The sequence below is a fragment of the Lissotriton vulgaris genome, chromosome 1_1, assembly GCF_964263255.1.
Source record: "Lissotriton vulgaris chromosome 1_1, aLisVul1.2, whole genome shotgun sequence".
NCBI classification, from domain to species: Eukaryota; Metazoa; Chordata; class Amphibia; order Caudata; family Salamandridae; genus Lissotriton; species Lissotriton vulgaris.
This window is the reverse complement of record NC_141685.1, coordinates 314,259,662-314,282,124: the sequence shown is the minus strand read 5'-3', so window position 1 is coordinate 314,282,124 and position 22,463 is coordinate 314,259,662. Positions and strand designations below refer to the sequence as shown.

Sequence of the window (22,463 nt, the reverse complement as noted above, 5' to 3'; positions counted from 1 at the left end):
TTAGTTTTGCGCTTCCTGTGCGTCAATTTTTGTGACGCACCAGCGGTGTAAAAAAATGCGCATTGTTATGCAATATTTAAAAAGTGACGCATCTATCTAGATGCGTCACTTTTTAAATATAGTGCAACGAGGTACATTTTATTACACTGCTGGTGTTATGCGTCACTTTTCTGTGCGCACTCCTTATGACATTCCAGATGTGTCATATTTAATGTATGACGAATCATGTTGCAGATACAATATGGCGCAGAGTTTTAAAAAGTGACCCATGTACCTAGATGCGTCACTTTTTAAAAATAGCGTCAGGTATAATGCATGCAGAGGGGGTGTTGTCCCGCAAAAAGCTTTGTAATAGCGACGCAGTGAAATCTTTGAGATTTCACTGCGTCAGTTTTAGGATGCTGTTGCGTCAAAATCTTGTGCCTGCTTTACAGCAGGTGTTAGACTGAGGCAAGACCTTTCATATGCTGCTTTCCCCATTTGAAAGGACACATTACTGGAGTTGCGTCACTTTTGTGACGCACTCCAGCAATGCGTTACTTGGAATGTCATAAGGAGTGCGCACAGAAAAGTGACGCATTGCACCAGTAGTGTAAAAAAATGTGTTGCGTTGCGTTATATTTAAAAAGTGAGGTATCTAGGTAGATGGGTCACTTTTTAAAATCAAGTGCCACATTATATCTGCGTGAGGTATAATGCATGCAGAGGGGGTGTTCTCCCACTAAAAGCTTTGTAATAGCGACGCAGTGAAATGTTTGAGATTTCACTGCGTCACTTTTAGGATGCTGTTGCATCCTTTAAATATAGTGCAACGAGGCACATTTTATTACACTGCTGGTGTGATGCGTCACTTTTCTGTCCACAGTCCTTATGACATTCCAGATGTGTCATATTTAATGTATGACGAATCATGTTGCAAGGAGTTACAGATACGTCAGTATTTCTGACATATGTGTAAACATAAAAGTGATGCGAGGCCGGCGCAAAATTTTGACGCAATAGCATCCTAAAAGTGACGCAGGGAAATCTCATAGATTTCAGTACGTTGTTATTACCAAGCTTTTTGCGAGGGATTGCCCCCTCTGCATACATTATACCTGATGCAGATACAATATGGCGCAGAGTTTTAAAAAGTGACCCATGTACCTAGATGCGTCACTTTTTAAAAAATAGTGTCAGGTATAATGCATGCAGAGGGGGTGTTCCTTGCAAAAAGCTTGGTAATAATGACGCAGTGCGTCACTTTTAGGATGCAGTTGCGCCAAAATCTTGCGCCTGCTTCACAGCAAACCTTTCACATGGTGCTTTTTCCATGTGAAAGGACACATTATTGGAGTTGCGTCACTTTTGTGACGCACTCCTGCAATGCGTTACTTTTGTGTTTACAGATATGTCAGAAATACTGACATATCTGTAACTCCTTGCGAATTGATTAGTCATATATTAAATATGACATATCTGGAATGTCATAAGGAGTGCGTCCAGAAAAGTGACGCATCGCTATTTTCACGTAGCGATGCGTCACTTTTCAGAAATGAGGCCTCCAGTTTATTCACTGTGTCATAACTTTCTTTTCTAACACTCACCTTCTTTCAGTCCTCCTACTTCACTTCCTTTCACCTCTCATACCTTTCTGTTCTTTCTTACTCATTGTCCTTTCAATTATCAATGCACTATATTTCACTTACTCTTCATTTTTTAAGATTATAGCTCTTTGATGAGAATTGGAGGTAGTTCTGAAAAGAACTTTTGGTTTTCTTCTTTTAACTGAAGAGGAACAAAAACAGGGAATAGAAACTGCTCAACAGGAGCAAAAAGAAAAGAAAAAAATTAGGGGTGGGAAGGGCAGTGATGGTTCTCCAATGCCCGAACCATGAGCAGGACACTTTGCTCCCCATAGGTGAGGAGTTGATTGCAGTATCTGCATCTGACGACCCCATGGTTGAATGCAGGTTGAATGTTTGCTACCTGCCCCTGAGATTGTTCTCTTCCAGAAGAAGTTGCTCCTCCTGTTGATGTAGAGGCCCCATCTCTGGGAACCTCCTGTGCCAGAGCCCTGACACTTTCCCGGGCAAAATTCTGGGGGTGCCTCCTCTCCACATGGCGAATCATGGTGAAGTTGCCAAAAGAGTATTTTTTTTGGGGGTTACCCCGTGACAGGACCTGTTTGCAGATCCTGCACTCTACTTTTGGTGCATTCACCTTCTTCTGGCCTTCTGGAAACTTAAAAAATTTCCAGATGAAATGTTCCTTCACCTTTGGGGTAGGAGGCTCTTCATCAATGAAATCATCTTCACTGCTGGATAGTCTGGCAGCCATGATGAATCCAGGAATATGGAGCAGCAAAAAAGGCAGGTCTTTCAGTCACAAAAGTGAAAGAAGAAGTGAAGGAAATGGGTGGGGATTTCATTCATTGTAAAAAAAAACTGTTAGCAACCAATGAAAAGTGTTATTTTAGGGTCACATGACCCGACGCGTTTACGCTGCGCGCTCCGGTGCACTTCCGGGTGCGTTTACGCAGCGCGATCGTAGGCGCTTCCGGGTCGCAAACGTGGCGCGATCGTAGGCGCTTTTCCGTGCGTTTATGCGCCGCGCACGTATGCGCTTCCGAGGGCACTTACGTTGCGCGCCGAAGTGACGTCATCAATCTTTTATAGAAATGCATAATCATTTTCCATATTAAAAAAAACAAATTTTATTTGTATGGTACGAAATGTTTTGCATTATTATTAACTTTTCATTCATATTTTTTTTTCACGAACGACAGTTGCGCTCTGGGTGCGCTTTCAGATGAGCTCTCGGAGAAGCTTACAGGAGAGCTTAGCTGAAAGCTTCCCGGAGCGCGCACCCAGAGCGCAAAAGAAAAAAAATATAAAAAAAAATAAATACTTAAAAAAAAACAGCAAATTGTAAAAAAAAAAAAGGTTAGAAACTCGATATACAAAGGAATTAGCATTTAAAAAACTATGAAATTCACTGAAAAAACCATAGGTTTCACACCAGTTATAGTTAGGAATTAGCATTTAAAAAACCTATGAAATTCACTGAAAAAACCATAGGTTTCACACCAGTTATAGTTAGGAATTAGCATTTAAAAAACCTATTAAATTCACTGAAAAAACCATAGGTTTCACACCAGTTATAGTTAGCTGGAAATTTTACTGATATAAAACCATTGAAATTCCCACGTTATAGTTAGTTGGACTCACTATAACTTGCGCGCCTGCAATGCACTGCTGATGACGTCACATATTACATCACTCATGACATGGTCAGTGACATCACTCATGACATCACTGATGACACCATCCAAAGAATGTGTGTCTTTCTGAAAAAATAAATATGTTTTATATATGAGTGTGTATACATATGTTTTATTCTAGTATATGGAGTATTGATTTATATAAGTGAGTAAATGTGAGAGTGAGAGATTGTAAGAGTTCCTGTTTAAATAAGTATGTGATTCTATAAGTGATTGTTTAAGAGAGTAAGTATGTGTAAGTTTCCTTAGGAATAAGGTGGTAGTGTGTGTATAGCTGTATATGCAAATAAATGGATGTTCAATAGTTTTTTTGCATGTGTGAGTATATGTGTGAGTAACTTTTGGAAGACTGTCGGTGTGTTAACGGATGTAAAGGTGTTTCACTACATATGATAAGTGAGTATATGTATGAATGACTATATAGAACTGTTGGTGAATGAGTAAATGTGTATATAAATGGTTGAATTACTGAATTGGTTGTTGTAACTGGTATAGGTATCGCCACTTTTTTGTAAATGTTAGTTTCTATTTTTGAATATGTGTTTCAGGGGTTACATTACACTGAAAGGAGGTCAGTCACTCTGTCACAGGGATGGTGTCATCAGTGATGTAATATGTGACGTCATCAGCAGTGCATTGCAGGCGCGCAAGTTATAGTGAGTCCAACTAACTATAACGTGGGAATTTCAATGGTTTTATATCAGTAAAATTTCCAGCTAACTATAACTGGTGTGAAACCTATGGTTTTTTCAGTGAATTTAATAGGTTTTTTAAATGCTAATTCCTAACTATAACTGGTGTGAAACCTATGGTTTTTTCAGTGAATATATATATATATGTATATATATATATATATATATATATATATATATATATATATATATATATATATATATATATATATATATATATATATATATATATATATATATATATATATATATATATTCATTGAAAAAAACATAGGTTTCAGACATGTTATAGTTAGGAATTAGCATTTGAAAAACCTTAGAAATTCACTGAAAAAAACATAGGTTTTAGGGGTGTTATAGTTAGCTGGACATTTCACTTGTACAAAACCATTGAAATTCCTCCGTTATAGTTAGTTGTACTAAGTATAACTTGCACACCCACAATCCAATTCTGATGATGTCGCATATTACATCATTCATGACATACTCAGTGACATCACTGATGACATCTCAAATGACATCACTGATGAAATCATCCAGTGAATGTGATTTGGTTCAATTTTAAATAAGTATTATATATATATATCAATCTGCATTGTAGACTGAGTGGACGTATAAGTGCCTGGATGAAGGATTTAGTAGCACCGGTTGCCTGTCTAAATGACTAATTTAAAATGTCTCACTAAATATATGGGATAGTGATTAAACTGTGTGAATACCTGTATCACTCTATCTCTTGTTGTGTAAACAACTACATAAGTTGGTTACTAGCTATGTGAAAGTCCATATTAGTTATTAATTAGTTAAGTGAGTATTTGTATGGGATAGTGAATGTGTGTGTGGTTGGGTGGGGGGTGTGTGACTGTCCAAAGATGTGTAAATAGTTGATTTAGTAGGTATATGAGGTTAAGACTGTATGTGGAAACAGTTGTTTGGGTGAGTGACTCTCTTTATGGGTGTGGTGATGAGTAAATATATTTCTCAATGATACACGTCCAACAGACTAGAAATATAAAAGGCAGTTTATGTGACAGTTGTTTATAAATAGGTATTCATAAGACTCAGTGATTGTATGAGTGACTGTATCAAAAACTGTATACTTGTAATAGTGATTTTTAAAACACGAAGTATGAGTTACTATCTATGTGAATAAATAATGTGGTGTTTGTATAAGTGTGTAGCTTAGTAAATGTAATTATGATCAATTGTTTGCATAAGTGAGTAGGATGACTGCATGAGTGAATAGGATGTGTGTTGGTGTGTAATGTCGATGAAGGTGTATATGTATATTTAATAGTGTTCTATTGATCTTTGTTAGAATGTATGAGTTTATCTATAGGCAAGTATTTAGATGTGTGTGTAGATATAGGAATCACTGAGTGGGTTTAGAGACACTTGTATTGGTGTGTCAATGGTTTCAAATATGGTACTCCAAATTTTATAATGAGTGTTGAAAGGTAATACTAGTGTATGAAGAGATGTATCAGATTGTCACATGGATGATGCCATCAGTGATGCTATCAGTGATGTCATTTGAGATGTCATCAGTGATGTCACTGACATGTCATGAATGATGTAATATGTGACATCATCAGCACTGGATTGCGGGCGCCCGAGGTATACTTAGGACAACTAACTATAACGGAGCAATTTCAATAGTTTTGTACGAGTGAAATGTCCAGCTAACTATAACACCCCTTAAACCATGTTTTTTTCAGTGAATTTCTAAAGTTTTTTTTTAAAACCTTTATTGCTCTAAAGTTTTTTAAATGCTAATTCCTAACTATAACAAGTCTGAAACCTATGTTTTTTTCAGTGAATTTCTAAGGTTTTTTAAAGGCTAATTCCTAACTATACCATGTCTAAAACCTATGTTTTTTTCAGTGAATATATATATATTCCAACTCCTGCACCTGGGCCTTGGATGCCGCGTTTCGGCTACTTCACTGTAGCCTTGATCACATGACAGTTAGAACCAATGGTAGTGTTTATATACATCATTGGGCAGGTATTTGAAGAGCATAGACCAAAAGACAGATCTTACGTAGCAGTTATTTACAATGTGGAAAAAATGCAAAAGGGCAAATAACATTTAAATTTATAATCCCTAACACAATTGTAATAAAATGTAACCCTTGTTTCTAAATCGACTTATGTTGTACAAAATTTAAATATATACGTTTAAAATTCATAATTACAACACAAGGGTTAAGACTGCATAACATTAATGAATGACCTTAGTTCACAATTAATCATTTACAGCGCTAAAATTGAGACCAGCCCAAAAAAATACTAAAGTGCTAGTGCAAAATTGTATAAATGTGCAAATCAGTGCAAAGTGCAAAATCACAATAAACTTGGATAAAAATATATTAAAATTCATCATATCGTATTCCCAAGTTAAAAAATTGTAAATTCATCAATGGAAGCACTGGTAGAAGACCATGTTGAAAATCCTCATTTATAATTTGCATATTCTGAAAGTTTCTTAAGCCACATGATCAATTAGGCAAAAAGAATTATCTATTCAGCGTGACTTTAAAAGCTAAAATTTCTTTTTTTTTTCTTTTCTTTTTTTTTTCAAAAACGTAATCTTTTTTGTCCTCATACATGCCATCAGACTTGTAAAGCTCTAGATGGGATTGCTCCGTGCCTTCTATATTGACAGACAAAACAACGATGACCGCCCTGGGAATGTCAGTGTCTGGCAAGCAGAGTTCACCCAGAGGAAAGGCTGCCTCCTGGTCCCACTCCCATTCTCTTGACTAGATAGGAGACAATTTACTAGGGAGGACCGGACAACAAACCTCTGGCATAATCATAGGACTGGTGTTATATTGTCCTCCAAGTTTCCAAGGTCACCCAGACCTTGTCATGGCTAGATACGTCGCAGGCCATATCAGACTGAAATAAAATAATTTTCCTCAGGCATTCCGTAAAGGTGGGGGGTGGGGCCTCTGATTTCCATGCTTTACAGATTTCCCTCCGAGCGATAACTATCACATAAAATAACAGTTTTGTTGCGGGGGAATTTATACAATAATCAGGTGTAAGACCGAAGAAAACCAGAGTACTAGAGAGTTCGACTGGTCTTAATAGAACCTCCTCTAGGAAGCCACATACCCTGGCCCAATATGGAATAATCTCTGGACACCCCATAAACATGTGTAAATCGTCTGCCACCATTTCTTTACATCTTGGGCAACAGTATGGCGCTGTACTCAGCTTAGATAGTTTCCCTGGTGTCCAGTAAATTACGTAGATGGTATACAGGTGATTCCTCCTGAGATTTGCTGGCTTAATCACTGTCTGGGACAAAGTACAGGAGTCGCACCAAACTTTACAAATTTCCTCCCCGTTTTCAGTCAGGGCCTGGCCCCAGAGGTTCTCCAGCTCTGCGTCCAGACAGCCACCTGCTTCTGTAAAAGCTTTATACCAGAAGGAAACCTCCCACCTCCATGGGACCACTCTAGAGATAAGTTCAGAAAGTGTGGAGTCCTCTTCGCTACCCCATGTTTGTGATGCCCACCAACCAGAAAGCTGATAGTATTTAAACCGGGTCAACGTCCCATTTGTGAGATTAGAAAGGGACTCCCAACTCATAAGCTGTGGGCTTTTGCTTAAATCTCCCCACGTTCAGATACCTGCTACCTTAAGTGGCTGAGAAAGTTGATCCAGCAGGCAGTCCGGGGTCCCCGGGGAATCCCAGATTGGGGCCTGAGAGGTGAAATATTGAATCCCCATTGTTCTCCTAATATATACCCAGTTCTTAACCGCGTAACTACTATGGAACGCCCAGCTCCAGTGCTGGACGTTCCATTGCGCAGGTGCAGTTCGAACGTTAAACGGCCGACGGCAGCACTACGGAGGTAGTGGTGCCGTCAGCCGGTGAACGTGCGCAGCACTTAAGGGGTTAAGAGCGGTCAACAATATCTTTAGTCGTACTTTCTATAAAATTTGGGGTCCCCAAACTTGTAGAGGAAACCTTCCTGCCCCTGTGGTATTATACTAATATAATATTTTATAACTTTGTATCACTTAATGGACCGCCTACCCTATACCCCTACAAACCCAACAGTTTGCCATTAAAGTATAGCCAAATATAACTAATAATAAACATAAATAAAAGAAATACATTTTAAGTTCAAAATATAATATAACACTAAAAACATTGGAATAATTAATAATCAATAAATAAATAAATTAACAATAAATAATAAATTAACAACAAACTAAACATATTTTGAATTAAAATAACTTTCCACCCTGTCTCCCAACAAACTAAAGAACGTGCTACAACACTATATTCACTAATAATATAATTTTTAAACTAAATCACTTCAAATTGCAAACTACTTTGTTAAAAATGAATAACAATTGTACTAACAATTCTAACATCTAGAATTAATATATTAAACTAAAACATATTAAAATAATTTAAAAACAATGATTTTACAAATATGTTACTGTAAAGAAAAATAAATACCGCAATATTTTTAACAACTATATTACTTACCAAAAAAATATATTCTTGAAAACAATTTTTAATACCATATTTTTGCATCGCAATATTTTGTCAAATATTTATTAGTTCCGATATTTCAAACTCAATACTTTGGCCAAACACCACCAGAATGCACGTTTTATACATAAAGGTCCATATGTCCGGTGGCTCAATCTGTTTGACGATTACACAGGAGCCCGAAGGTATAGAAAATTATGCTGGATCACCTGCATCTGGAATAACCTGTCACTCACCATTGTGATAAGAGTAGGGCATGCATGCATCCACCATGGGGGAACCATATCAATGCCTGTGTTTGCATTTCAACTGCATATGTGTTGGATGCACAGGTATGCATGCCCATATACCCATTACCGGGGTTTAGCCCATATGTGGGCAGACCCGGCAATAAGTATATGGTATGAAAAGGACTTACCTGTAGATCGACGCTTACAGGGTCATAATCCTTGGGGTGTAGATCCTGCAGATAAAGGGATCAATGTCAGACTCTGTGAGGAAGAACAAGAAAGGGGTGAGTACGTACCCCAAATCCTTCATCACCACCACCTTTAAGCAGTCAGTTTGACCGTCGTGGTCTGCTCTTGGAACAGGCCATTCATAATACGGACAGCGGTGCAGCTCTCTTATACTGCTCCATGGCGGTTGCCTTTCCCCGATCGCAAACCTGGTGGTCAGCATTCTGCTGGTTGTCTTAAAGGGCCAGCGGCGGACTTCGCAAAGGCAACCCACCAAACTCATAATAAAGTGGTGAGACCGCCAAGCTCTCCAAACTTGGATCCCCATCGCAAATATGGTGGTCTGTGGGACTGCAAAATTTGTACGTTGGCCCTAAGTCTGAGTGAGAGCTAGCAACTGCGGCCTCACTTGTATGCTCCATCAGGCAAGAGAAGTGCGTTCAATAATGTCAAAGCCAGAGTTAAATTGACTCTTGACTCCTACATAGCAGGGCCAGGCTTGTCAGACTTCAAGATGCGACAGCCCTTCCAACCTCCATCTTGCCTTTATAGGCACAAGATTTGCATTCAAGTTTCAGAATGTTCACTCTTACTACACGTAAACCCTGGTGGTTCCTTTAGAATTGAAGATGTTCTTTGAAGGAGGAGGACATGTATAATGCTTGGTCTAGTAGGCAATTAAATGAGTGCGAACATATGCCCAGAGGGCAGGAAACCGTACATCTAGTGCCTGGGAAAATGTATCCATTCTTAAAGAGACTAGGGGGGCCATTAGGATGGCGGGTGGATCGCCCCCGCCAGGCTGGCGGTAGCCACCGCCGGTTTGGCAGGGGCGATCTGCCCGCCATCCTTGCTCTGAAGACCCCCTGCCATATTAATATGGTGGGGGGACCGCGGCGGACGGTAAGACCGTCTGCCATGACCGGGGCGGAAAAGGTATAATATGGTGGCGGTGTCTATCAGACACTGCCAGCCATATTATGATGGGCAAATTTGAATGCCTTTCCATGGCGGCAATGCCGCCACGGAAAGGCATGCGGAGAATCCCTGTGGGGACCCGTTCCAGGCCCCCAGGGACTCTGGGGGGTTGGGGGGTGCACATGGGGGCTAGCTATGGTACCCCCCAGCAGTTGCTGTGCATGGAAGTGCAAAGCATGCCTTCCTGCCATTGTGGCGGGCGGTGCTGAGTGCACCGCCCACCACAAAGGTAGGAATGCAGGATGGGCCCGCCACTGTTGCGGGCACTTCCTAATGCTGCCCAAGGGACCCCCGCCCTTATGGCGGGCGGTCCATGTCCACGATAGGATGGCAGGCGGACAAATTCCCCCCGTCATCCTAATGGACCCCTAGGTGAGGTGTAGAGGTGCTTATGGGATAATGTCTGTGAGAAGGCTGCTAAAGAAACTGTAGTTTTGGATTGATAGCTAAAATGTCAGCCAGTAACAAACAATCAAGTGTGTAAGAACTGCTTTAGAACATAAGCTATTCCCTGAACAAGAAAGAAATTGGTTTACAGCAATCATATATCCATCCAGGAACACATCACCACGAAGACCAAATCTACATGGGTTTAATTTTCCTTCTTTAAAAGAGCAAAATATTCCTTTTTGCGTGTAACGTCGGAGCTGCTGTTCAATCTCTCAGTCTCTTGTTTCTTGATGGAGAAAATGTGTTACTACATGGCTTTACAGATACCCCCTTTGTTCCTCTACAATGCACCCTACAATCCGCAGCACGCCTCATCAAGATCCTGAAGACACTTTACTACATCACACCTACCCTTATGGAACTCCATTGGCTCAATGTATCTGCCCTTATTCTCTTCACATCTAACTGTATCATCTACAAGTCCACCATGAATGACACCTAAGCATATATAGCAGGCAAATTAACCATCTCCTGTGGATATTGAAACAACTTCAAGGAGACAAAGAAAGGGAAATAGGGAAAACTCAGGAACCATGTCTTAATCGATAAGCGTCTAGGAAGTGGAACAACATCATCGTTGTAACCATCCGAACTACTCCAACACTCTTCCTATTCAGCAAAAAGCTGAATCACCATTTCAAGGAACAACATTCAACCTGTAACCTCAGAAAAGCTGATCCACACTACTCTCAGTAGTAGCCGGCCTTCCCTCATATCTGTAAATATTTGTAGATTGTACTCCTGGCCTCTGACTCTGTGCAGGGCTCTTAGCTAGCTTTTCTTCCCTGTCGATAAAGCACCAAACGTGGTGGTGATCCGTTGGCCTTCTCATCCTCGGGCCGTATTACAGAGGTGCCTGGGGGGCACAGTGGGCATTTGTGCTCACTTTGCGTGTCCCCGGTGCACTTGGGTATTACAGAAGGGGCTTCAGATTCTGGTGCGGCCCTTTATGTAATACCAATAGCACTGGCACACATAAAGCGCCAGCACTATCATCAAAGGGAATTCCCTCATTTGCATAGTGGAATGGCCCAATGCAAATGAGAGCATCCCTTTGCCTCTGCGCTGTATTACAGATGTTGCACAGAGCCAAAAAAGCTGTCAGGGCATACACTGGCTGTGTGCCACCTGAATAATGACGCACTGGCAGTGCGTCACCTAAAGGCAGCCCTCTGGAGGGAAGGTAGGGCATCCTATGGACCTCCCAGACATCCCCTTGCAGGTGGGTGCAGTCACTCACTACACCCAGGTGCAAGGGGATCTCTAATCCCTCATAAAAGTTCAGGAGGGCTCCCGCCTGCACTGTGAAACATGGAGCAGCTTCAAAGATGTCACTCAGTTTTTTGCATGAATACGCTGCCACGATAGTGCGAGTTCGCGGCCGCCCCTGTGGGCAGCGCATTCATCCTAATCCCCCTACTTTCCTTTTTCGCTTCAGGCACACCTTTTAAAAGGGGTGCCCGGCACTAAAAAGGAAAATGCTGCGTGTGTATGATATGGCTTCTGGTAGGGAAATTACTCCAGCACTTCCTGGAGTAACCTTCTGACCCTTTCCGGGCTGGTTAGGGTCAGACCTGACCCTGGGAATACGCACTACTGTACATGTTTGTAGGGAACGTCCAAGCACACCGCGCCTTGAAATGCACATTTTCCGCACCTTGAGTGAGATTTGTAGGTGCAGATTATCCTACAGTTGTAGCGGAGATGTACATACTGCTTGAACTATTTACTCCCACCCGTGAAATCCCTTTGTGTAGTTTTGACACAGTAAATGTGATCATAAACTCGGTCACATGCACAACATTTGTGCATATGACTGTAAATTATACACCATACCAGCGTTTGTGTATGCACTGATTGTGGAGGTTTAGGGAAGGGTTTCTGTTGGGATTGGCTGGCTGGAATGTGGAAGGGAGGTTTGGAAGGTGCAGCACGGGATGACTACACTGTAGGGGGAATGTAATGTTTAAATATGGGCAGGTGATGTTCCTCAGGATGCCCTGCTAGTTGTACTTTCCTTTATTGGAAAAAATTCTCTCGTTCCTGAGTTACATGACTCTTGTGCCATCATTCCAACAGACTTTTCGGTTTCTTATGTATCACTGTTTGAAGCAAGAAAATGTTCTCAGACGTTCTTATTATCTGCAGAGGTCATAGGTTCATTTGGGGGCTTGGAAATCCACTGAGTGTGAACCCCCCACAATTACCTGGGCTCTCACAAATGTATAGCCTGCTAGCACTCAGAGCTGGTGCATGTGGATGGGATGGAGTCTGGCTGCTGATAATGGTAGTCAGCATAACTTGGTCACTGTGGATAGCAGGAAGGCAGGTCAGGTGGTAGGAGCAAAGTGTGGCTGTTACTGGAAGGATGGCGGGGGATCCTGAGCCCAGTGCCGAGTGCGGCAACTATTTGTGGTCCTAGGTCTCTAGAATCATCTTGCACTTGCGTAAATATCTGCTCATCTTCAAAACAAGAGAAACAAAATAAATATCCTAACCTTAATATACTCATAATTGTAATAACTTGAATATATGATATATATTCCCTAATAGATACACATTAAAAAAAGAAGAAACTGTTAAGTCAATAATCACAGGAATCGATGTTGAAAGATGAAGTTTAATCGTGGATAAGGAAGCACCTCCAGCAATACATCTGTAGGCTCCGGACAGCTGACAGCAACTGCCCTAACAGTTACAATACAGTAAGGAACGGCACGATAACATATCGTGCCGTGTAGCGAGACACACATATTCAAAGCATAACAATTGCACGAGGTACAATTGAAAAGGAAATACATGCGCGAGAGATAGCACAAAGCACGAGAAAGAGCGCATGCATGATATCATAAATACACAACACACCTTCCTCCCTTAAAAATAAAACAACAACAAAAAAAATATAAATAAAATAAAAAAAATTTTTTTTAAATGAACTTCAAATTTTTTCCTTCATATAAGCAACAAAGTATGATAACCATTTTGGTTTTTTTATAGATCTTTTTTGCACAGAAACCTTATTGCTATTGATAGATTGAAATTGAGATTGAGGTTGGACATCCATATTCTGAGTGATATTATCTTCCCAACTGGAACAACAAGGTGTTGCACCAATATCACCACCAGTTAGATCTCCACTCAAATCCTCGTCCAAATACGAATACTCAGAATGGTTCAAAACAGGTTGTTCCTTACAGTAAACATCCTTATCAGCCTTGAGAATAGCAATCCTACTGAGATTCCAAACTTTATTGTCTGATAATCTCACTGAATTTTTTTAAATCTCAGTAACTTCAAAAGGACCCATGAACAAACTTTCACCCTTCCTGACCTTCCAAGGTTTTTTGACCTTAACCATCATACCAACTTCTACCTTCGGATCTGTTTTTGAACCAAATTTCTCATCAAAATACTTCTTATTGGTACTATGGGTGCAAGCAAGATTCTCTTTAACCTTCCCCAAATCTACACTAGAAGAAGTTGACTTAACCAACCATGATGGATTCACTTTGGTTCTGGCAAGTCTTCCCCTCATGATTTCAAAAGGAGAATATCCAGTCATGGAATTCATAGTTGTCCTGTACATCCACACCTTCTTAAAAATTTCTACCTCCCATTTTCTGTCCTCACTACCAACAGACTGTATAGCACTTTTCAAAACTCTATTGAACCTCTCTATCACCCCATTCCCACTTGGGTTATAGAGAGAAGTAGTGGAATGCACAATGCCAAGCCTTGAAAAATAATCCTTCGCTTTATTGGAATTGAATTGGACTCCATTATCAGTTATGAGTCTTACTGGTAGCCCTTCATCAATGAAAACTTTATCCAAGAAACCTAAAACAGAGTCAGTATCTATTTTATGAACAATCTTGATAATAGGCCATTTAGAAAAAATGTCAATAGCTGCAATAATATACTTAGAGTCACACCCAATGGGACCCGTAGTGTCCATAGCAATAGTTTCCCATGGATTGTCAGGAATGATGTTCCCACCCATATTGGGTTTAAGAGTAATCAATGACTTATCGGAATTTGCACAGGTAACACAATTCCTAACTAAACGCTCAATAAACACATCCATGCCTGGCCACCAAAATAAATACTTGACTTGTTGTTTAGTCCTGACCATGCCACTATGACCCTCATGACGCTGTAAGACAATAACCTTCCTCACACCCACTGGTGGGATAATACGTTCACCTCTTTTAATAACATTGTCGCAATATGAAAGTTCTGATCTCACTTCCTAGAAACTCTTCAACTCTGAACTAATATACTTCTTATCAGGTCAACCACCAGTGATGTAACTTGCAACATCCTTCAAAATCTTATCATCTTCAAATTTCTCCCTCCATAAAGTCTGATCAATAGAAATAGGACCTTCATCATGAATCATAGCAATCTTAAAATCATCCCATTCATTATACAAATCCTCTTGAATGGGTAATGGCATCCTTGACAAAAAATCAGCAGAAACGTTTTCCCTTCCAGGTACATATTGTATGTCATAAATAAAATCCTGCAAGCGCATGGACATGCGTGCAATGCGGGCTGAAGCTCTCAACATCCCTTCAGTAGTGAGAAGACGTACCAAAGGTTTGTGGTCACTCCTCAATATACATTCCTTACCCCAAATAAACACTCTGAAATGCTCCAAAGCCCAAATGCACGCTAATGTCTCCCTTTCTATTGTGGAATACTTTTCCTCAGAAGGAGTAAGAGCTCTGGAGGCATGTGCAATAATGACTTCTTTTCCCTCCTTAGTTCTTTGAGTAAACACAGCCCCAAGCCCTTTTGAGCTGGCATCAGTGGTGATAATATTTTGTAAAGACGGATCAAAACAAGAAAGAGCATCTGCAGAGCAAATAGCATTCTTCACATCACAAAATTCCTTCTCACACTCCTCTGTCCACTCAAAAGTAACCCTATTCTTAATTAATTGTCTGATATTAAATGTCCTACAAGAAAAATCAGGTACATATCTGGCATAAAACTCCACTAGTCCCAAAAAGGATCTTACATCATCTTTAGACTGAGGATGAGGCGCAGACTTAATGGCTTCTAAAAGAGTAGATTTTGGTTTGATGCCTTCCTCACATAACTCATGGCCTAAATAATTAACAGAATGAACACCAAATTTACTTTTCTCATACTTAATGGTAAGACCATGTACATTAAGTGCACTTAAAACTTCTTCCAGGGCAGCAATGTGTTTATCTCTGTCATCATTAAAAACCAAAATGTCATCTTGGAAACAAATGGCATTATTGCAATCTTTAAGGATGTCTTGCATAACCCTCTGAAAAATGGCAGCTGCAGACGCCAAGCCAAAAGGCATTCTGTTAAATCTGAAACATCCAAATGGAGTGATAAATGCAGTGAGATCTTTACTCTTCTCGTTGAGCTCTATTTGGTGGTAAGCAGCCGATAGATCGATGGTTGAAAAGAATTTTGAACCACCAACAACAGATAACATTTCAGAAATGCGAGGAAGGGGAAATTGATCCACAACAATGTTATTGTTGAGATGGCGAAGGTCAATACATAGTCTGACCTTGCCATTGGCTCGTCTTGCAACGACTATGGGCGAAACCCATTCAGATGATTCAATTCTTTCTATTATACCACCATCCACCAGAGCATCTAATTCATTCTTCACTTCCTCTCTAACAGCAAAAGGAATGTTACGAGCTTTATGCACCCTGGGACAAGCATTTTCCTTCAAGCGAATCTCATGTTTGAAATTTGTTAACCTTCCAATGCCTTTTGAGAACACATTAGGAAACTTATTCAACATCAAAGTAGAAATTCCATTCTGTTCATCAACCAACATTACAGGATTGGGACTATTTGGATTCAAAATAATATCAAGGTTACCCTGGTCAAACCAGCTAAGCACTGAAGGGCCTTTTTTTGAGACATACAACTTTGCAATACACTTTCTGTTTTTAAATCTGAAGACTAGTGTTCTAAATCCTAAAATGTCTATCCTTCCACCAGAGTACCCTTCAGGATTAATATCACTTTTTTCTAAATGATTACCCAATCTGTTCACAAATAATTTTTTCCAGATAGATTCACATATAATGGAATAAGGTGAACCAGAATCAGCATACATGTTGATTTTTACACCTCCAATGATCATATCACATAGTGGCTTTTTCTTAATTAGAGTATCATTTACATTCAGAATCATAGACTCCTTAACATTTAATACGAAAGAACAGTTGTTAGAGTCAATTGAAGAAAATTCATCTTCACTGTTGTCACTTTGCTCAATACATTTCACTTTTTGGTTACTTTTACCTTTGCTGCATGCAGAAGTAAAATGCCCCAGTAAACCACAATTTGAACATTTCTGTTTCAAACCAGGACAAATTTTGTTATTTGCCAAATGTGATTTGCTATTGCATCTGAAACACTTTAAATTACCTTTTTTGAACTCCTCAGAATTCCCTTTGGAAGTAAAAATCTGTTTCTTTTTAGAAAAATCTTTACTCTTACTATCATATTTAGGATTTATCTTGGACACAATATCTTTGCTAACATCTTTGCCTTTGACTTGTTGTGCACTCCTACAGGAAAGTTCTGCTTTTCTTACAATGGCTATAACAAAATCTAAATTTTCATCACCATTAATCCATAATCTTTCCTCAATGGTTTCGTTGTTTGAGTGCATAACCACTTGATCTCTAATAAGATCCTCTTGTAAATTTCCAAATTTGCAATCTAAAGCCAGAGTTTTAAGAGAAGACACAAAATTATCTATAGATTCTTCACTTAGCTGTTTAGCTGTTTCCTCTGGAAAAACTTATATCTGGAGATTCCTATGCATACTTTAGGAGAACAATATTTATCAAAGACATATACAGCCTTATCAAAAACATTCATATCACCACTAGCTTGTGATGTAGGCAATTGATTTACAGCTTTTAAACCTTCTGGTCCTAAACAGTGTAAAAATACCTTTCTTTTCAGGAGCTTTCATCTTTCCATTGGCATCTAGAGTTTCAATATAGTTTAAAAAGTAAGCTTTCCATTCAATCCAAGGCATACAAGGAGAACTACCAGCTGACCAATAACTTTGAGGTGGAGTAAGAGTATACCCTTGAGCACACATAATGTTGAAAATGTAAAATCACACTTAATAATAATAATAATAGTGAGAAAGTAAGATTAATAAAACAAGTAATCAGTAAATGAAATTACTAACTAACATTCAGGTAAATGAATAAAAACGATGTGTCATGAATATTCACGAACTATAAATGAGTTCAGCCGATGAAAAGAAAAAGTACTTATCAGGAACAGCACAGAATAAGGAGATGTCCAGAGATCGTAAGAGAAATAAACAAACGCTCAGTCCTTGAGCGTGTGATTCAGTTGTTTATAAACTCCTGTATCCAAACCAGTCACACGTTACTAGTGCGTGTGGTTCACTTTTCAATTTTATTTACTTCGTGAACTGTATTCAAATGCGAAGTCACCTCTTTTCTTTCTTTTGTTAAAAACGGAGGAGTAGCGCCCCCAAAGAAATCAATCAATCGTCTCAGCTCCTGTGCTCAAAATTATTCATACGTCAGCACGGTAATCCCATGAAAAGAGAGAAACGGTGACGATATTCTTGCATTAAGCACAAAGTAAAAAACTGAAGAGAAGACGAGTCGATATTTAAAGAACAGGTGAGTAAATAAATTCCAAACTTCGCATCGTAGGTTTGAATTTGTTTTCAAAGATTTCCGAAATTAAATGGAAAATAAGTTTTAATTTCAATACGGCCAGGAAATGCTTCCAAAATGCTCCGTCCCTCGTCGCCAAATTGTTAAATCAATAATCACAGGAATCGATGTTGAAAGATGAAGTTTAATCGTGGATAAGGAAGCACCCCCAGCAATACATCTGTAGGCTCCGGACAGCTGACAGCAACTGCCCTAACAGTTACAATACAGTACGGAACGGTACGATAACATATCGTGCCGTGTAGCGAGACACACATATTCAAAGCATAACAATTGCACGAGGTACAATTGAAAAGGAAATACATGCGCGAGAGATAGCACAAAGCACGAGAAAGAGCGCATGCATGATATCATAAATACACAACAGAAACTACTTCTGTTCTTGCTGAAACTTGCAGATTTGCATGTACAGTTCTTAAATTAATATTTGACTTTGGATATCCTCAGCTTTGAATGCAGCAACCCTATATATGGTCAAACTCTGAATCCCTTGAACCACAAGAAGACCCCTGGTGGTTCCTCTGGAGGGGAAGGTGCCCTGGTAGGAGGCGGAGGATCCATACTCGGCCTTGCCTCTGATATTGCTGGCAGCATCCGGGTCCCTTCAAGTTTCTGTGGAGTGTGTGGCTTCAAACCAACAGGAGCAAGACTGAGGTACGTAGCCAGACCTTGCATGGGAAAATGCTGATTCTTTTCAAAGGACTCCAGTGCTGTATTACATGTCTCCACAAGTCATGGGGTGCAACCAATGATTGTGCAGGATTCATGTTGAGTGTGCTTAAAATAAATAAAGAGCAATGTTGTACAGAAACTTAGGAATGATACAGACGTATTCTTTACAGCTATTCTTGTATTTTGCCAGGATTTGAATCAATTCTTTGGATAAAGTAGCTATGTGTGTGGGGAGTGAAGCATAGTGGAATCACAACAGATGTTTATGTACCAGAAGCACACATCAGGCTTTGGGCAAACCTTCTACTCCTGGACAAATACATAAGTGGCGGTAGGGCAGGGCCACATATAATGTATGAGCTTTTATTTGAGACCAGTTCATAAATGATCCTCGCAAAAATATATCTACAGTAAATTGACATTCGTCTCTATGGGTACAGGCCAGTACAGCAGTTTCTTAGAAGATGTTTTTGGCACAGGCTATGTTCAACATATTCCAATTACAATGTAAAAGTAGAGCGCTATCCAAATGAAGAAAGGCAGAAAGAGCAGGGAGGGGTCATCACCGCAAAAGGGAAGGGATACATTAGGAATGGAGTTTGGCAGACATGTATGTGGGGAAATAAAGTGTGTGCGGGGTGCGTGGTGATCTGGGCCCAGGAGCAGGCCAATTTTTGCAAAGGGAATGTTTTTTTCATGCTTTGGTGCCGGATGTACCATGTTACAACGCATACTGTTACAACTACCTACCATTACAACGCGACCATTACAACGCATACCATTACAACGCATAGCGCTTTGAGGTGCTGGATAGTGGTAAGTATAATTTACTATTCTAACTCCAGTCCCCGTGGACCCTAGGGAGGGTGTTGGATAGTAAATTATACTTATTCCCTATCCTAGAGCGCCCCCCAGCGCAATGCATTGTAATGGTATGCGTTGTAAAAGTCGCGTTGTAATGGTAGTGCGGAGTAAAAGATGCGTTGTAACGGGTGTATACCTTTGGTGCCAGGCAAATAAGCAATGGGGCTGCCAGTCTACCAAAGTCCTGACCAGTGATGCTCATGTATTTTAATTGTGCTGCTCAAGTATCAATATGGCCTGTTTAATAGCCCACATATGGCTATGATGCTTCTCACTTACAGAAGTGGTACATCTCACTTATGCATTTTTTTGTGCTCAGTTATGCCAGATGGGATGGTGCCTCTGCTGCTTCTCAGTTAAGACTCCGGCCACTCTGAATTATGCCATTTGCGTTAATGATGTATGCCTTTTGTGGTGCTCAGGTGTGCCACCTGTGCTTCCCAATTAAATGATCTACTCATCTCAAGGAAGACAGTGGTGTTGCTCATGAATGCCAGTTCTGACCTTGGAGAAGTTTAGTTGTTCCAGCTGTGCACCTCAGTTATACCAAATATGTTCCTTATGTGGCTCAATCGTGCCAAAGTACAGATCAACTGTGCCTGCTGCTCAATGAAAGAGGTGATGTAGTGTAATAATGGCTGTGCTACAACACTGTAAAACCTCTGCATGTGATATCAATAAAGGCATTGATCTAGGCCACATGTGCCCGCGCATAGGGCAGTGGAGCCATGCATAATGTGTAGTACTCTTATACCTCTGAGGATCCTCAGTTCAGGTGGTTGTACTGCACAATTATGCCTTTTGTGACATTTAGATGCTAGATGAGAAGCCTAATTCTTTTGTGGCACTTTTCATTTATTTCTGTGGTGACGTCCAATCAAGTGGGGTTTGGCTGGACTCTGTGCCAGGTGGACCCTAGTGTACCCTACCACAGGTGCAGAAATATACGGGCATGTTATTGTGATATATCTGACTACCCATACACAGTTGACCAAACGTGTATATGGTTATGTAACTTAAGGATAGTGTGGGTACAATGAGGGTAACTGAAACCTGAGGCATTCAGGAAGCAGTGGCCTCGCCTGGGTTTCATATGCCCTAATGCAAGCAATATAAAATAGCCCCCGGGTTGGTATTAAAATACATGTGTATTTGTGGTGCAGTCGACCGGTCACACCCCCTACACCTGCTGCACTAATGACAGCTGCTCCCCTACTTGCGGGTCTCAGAGTTCCCCTTTCACCCTGTCTTTCCTTCTCTTCATCTTTTCCCCTTTTCAGACTCTCCTCTCTATCCCCTTCATCTGTCTCTCGCTTCCTCCTCTTCCACTTGCTTATTTCCTACCCCACTTCTCTCCCAGCATCCTTACGGCAGACTCCTTGCTTTTGGTCTTTTCCCGTTTTGCTGGTACGTACATCGTTTCCCTTTCTCTCTGATCCTTAATTCCTTCTGCCGTTCTGCTACGTGTTCCTCCACTCACCTTTGCGTCTCTCACTATCTCGTTTTCTTTCCTCCCTTTCCACTACTGTATTTCTCGTTTATCGTCTACATCCTCCACGCCATTCCTGTTCCCACCGGAGTCCGCCACCAACGATTAAACACAAGCCAGGCTCGCTATTTGGCTCATCCTTAAAGGGCAGCCCCGAATACACCTTCTTCTGGTGCAGGGCATTCGGGGTACCTCCGGCCTCTGGGCCCTGGTGTTGCTGCACCCCAGGTATCTGCACCCCTGTCAGGAAGGTGGTACAGCCTCCTGAGCGCGCCAACAATGCAATTACTATAGTAGAGTTCACTTAGGCATCTGTACCTAATAAATGCCTCTTTAACTAGGGTGTGTGTTTGAAAGCAATGTTTTAACTCTAACCTTTTCATACTTCTGATTAACATATCATATTTTCTTTTAGTTTCAAAGGAATAGGAAGTCCTGTGTTTGGCGAACTTGCAGGTAAATCGAATTTTGTTACAATGTCCTAACACATAAAAAGATTTTATGAGATTGTTTTTGAGCTCAAATTCGAAGTATGACCAGATCTGCAGTGGTGTCACAGTGCTTGACTGACGAATTGGTTTCTACTGCCTTCATCAGTTGAGAGGTATTTACTTTGCCTCTGTTTCTCTTCCAAATTCTACTAATAGGAGCACTTTCATTGGATTAAAGCCCTGTTTAGTTCTAAGTAACTATTCCTGTTACAACCGCAGGTCTAGGCGGGTCACAACCCTTTGGTTTTACCTTTTCCATTACATTGCGCTTTATAAATCCCAGTAACATTAACATTGCATGGTAGGAATAGAAAGGTTTATCATTGAATGAGGTTTATCTGCACTAAGCATGGGCGAATTTTGCGAATTTGCGATTTGTGAATTTGCGGATTTGCGAATTCGCGATCCGCAAAATTTGCGAATTTGTGCGAATTTGCGGATTTTTTTGTTTTTGCGTGTTCGCGAGGCGCTTTGCGTGTTCGCGGGGTGTTTTGGCATGTTCCCGGGGCGCTTTGCTTGTTCGCTGGTTTTTTTTCGGGCGAGACTGTGATGCGCCCTCTGGTTCATCACTGCCACCCTCTCGTTTTGTATGCCCTTCTGCCCTCTGTACCACTCGTTTTTGTGCCTTTCTGCCCTCTGCCCCACTCGTGTTTGTGCCCTTTTGCCCTCTGCCCCACTCGTTTTTGTGCTCTTCTGCCCTCTGCCCAACTCGTTTTTGTGGTCTTCTGCCCTCTGCCCCACTCATTTCTGCCCTCTGTCCCACTCGTTTTTGTGCTCTTCTGCCCTCTTCCCCACTCGTTTTTGTCCCCTTCTGCCCTCTGCCCCACTCGTTTCTGTGCCCTT

At 40.6% G+C, this 22,463-nt stretch overlaps 1 protein-coding gene across 1 annotated transcript in view; it reads left to right on the top strand.

The window, feature by feature from the left end:
• LOC147747108 (vitamin D3 hydroxylase-associated protein-like) overlaps positions 1-22,463 on the top strand; it is a 458,139-nt gene that overhangs the window by 165,682 nt on the left and 269,994 nt on the right. Inside the window, exons 5-6 of the mRNA XM_086952359.1 lie at positions 18,552-18,758; positions 21,545-21,585. Coding sequence (XP_086808485.1) covers positions 18,552-18,758; positions 21,545-21,585 — 248 coding nt within the window. The remainder of the gene's footprint in view (positions 1-18,551; positions 18,759-21,544; positions 21,586-22,463) is intronic.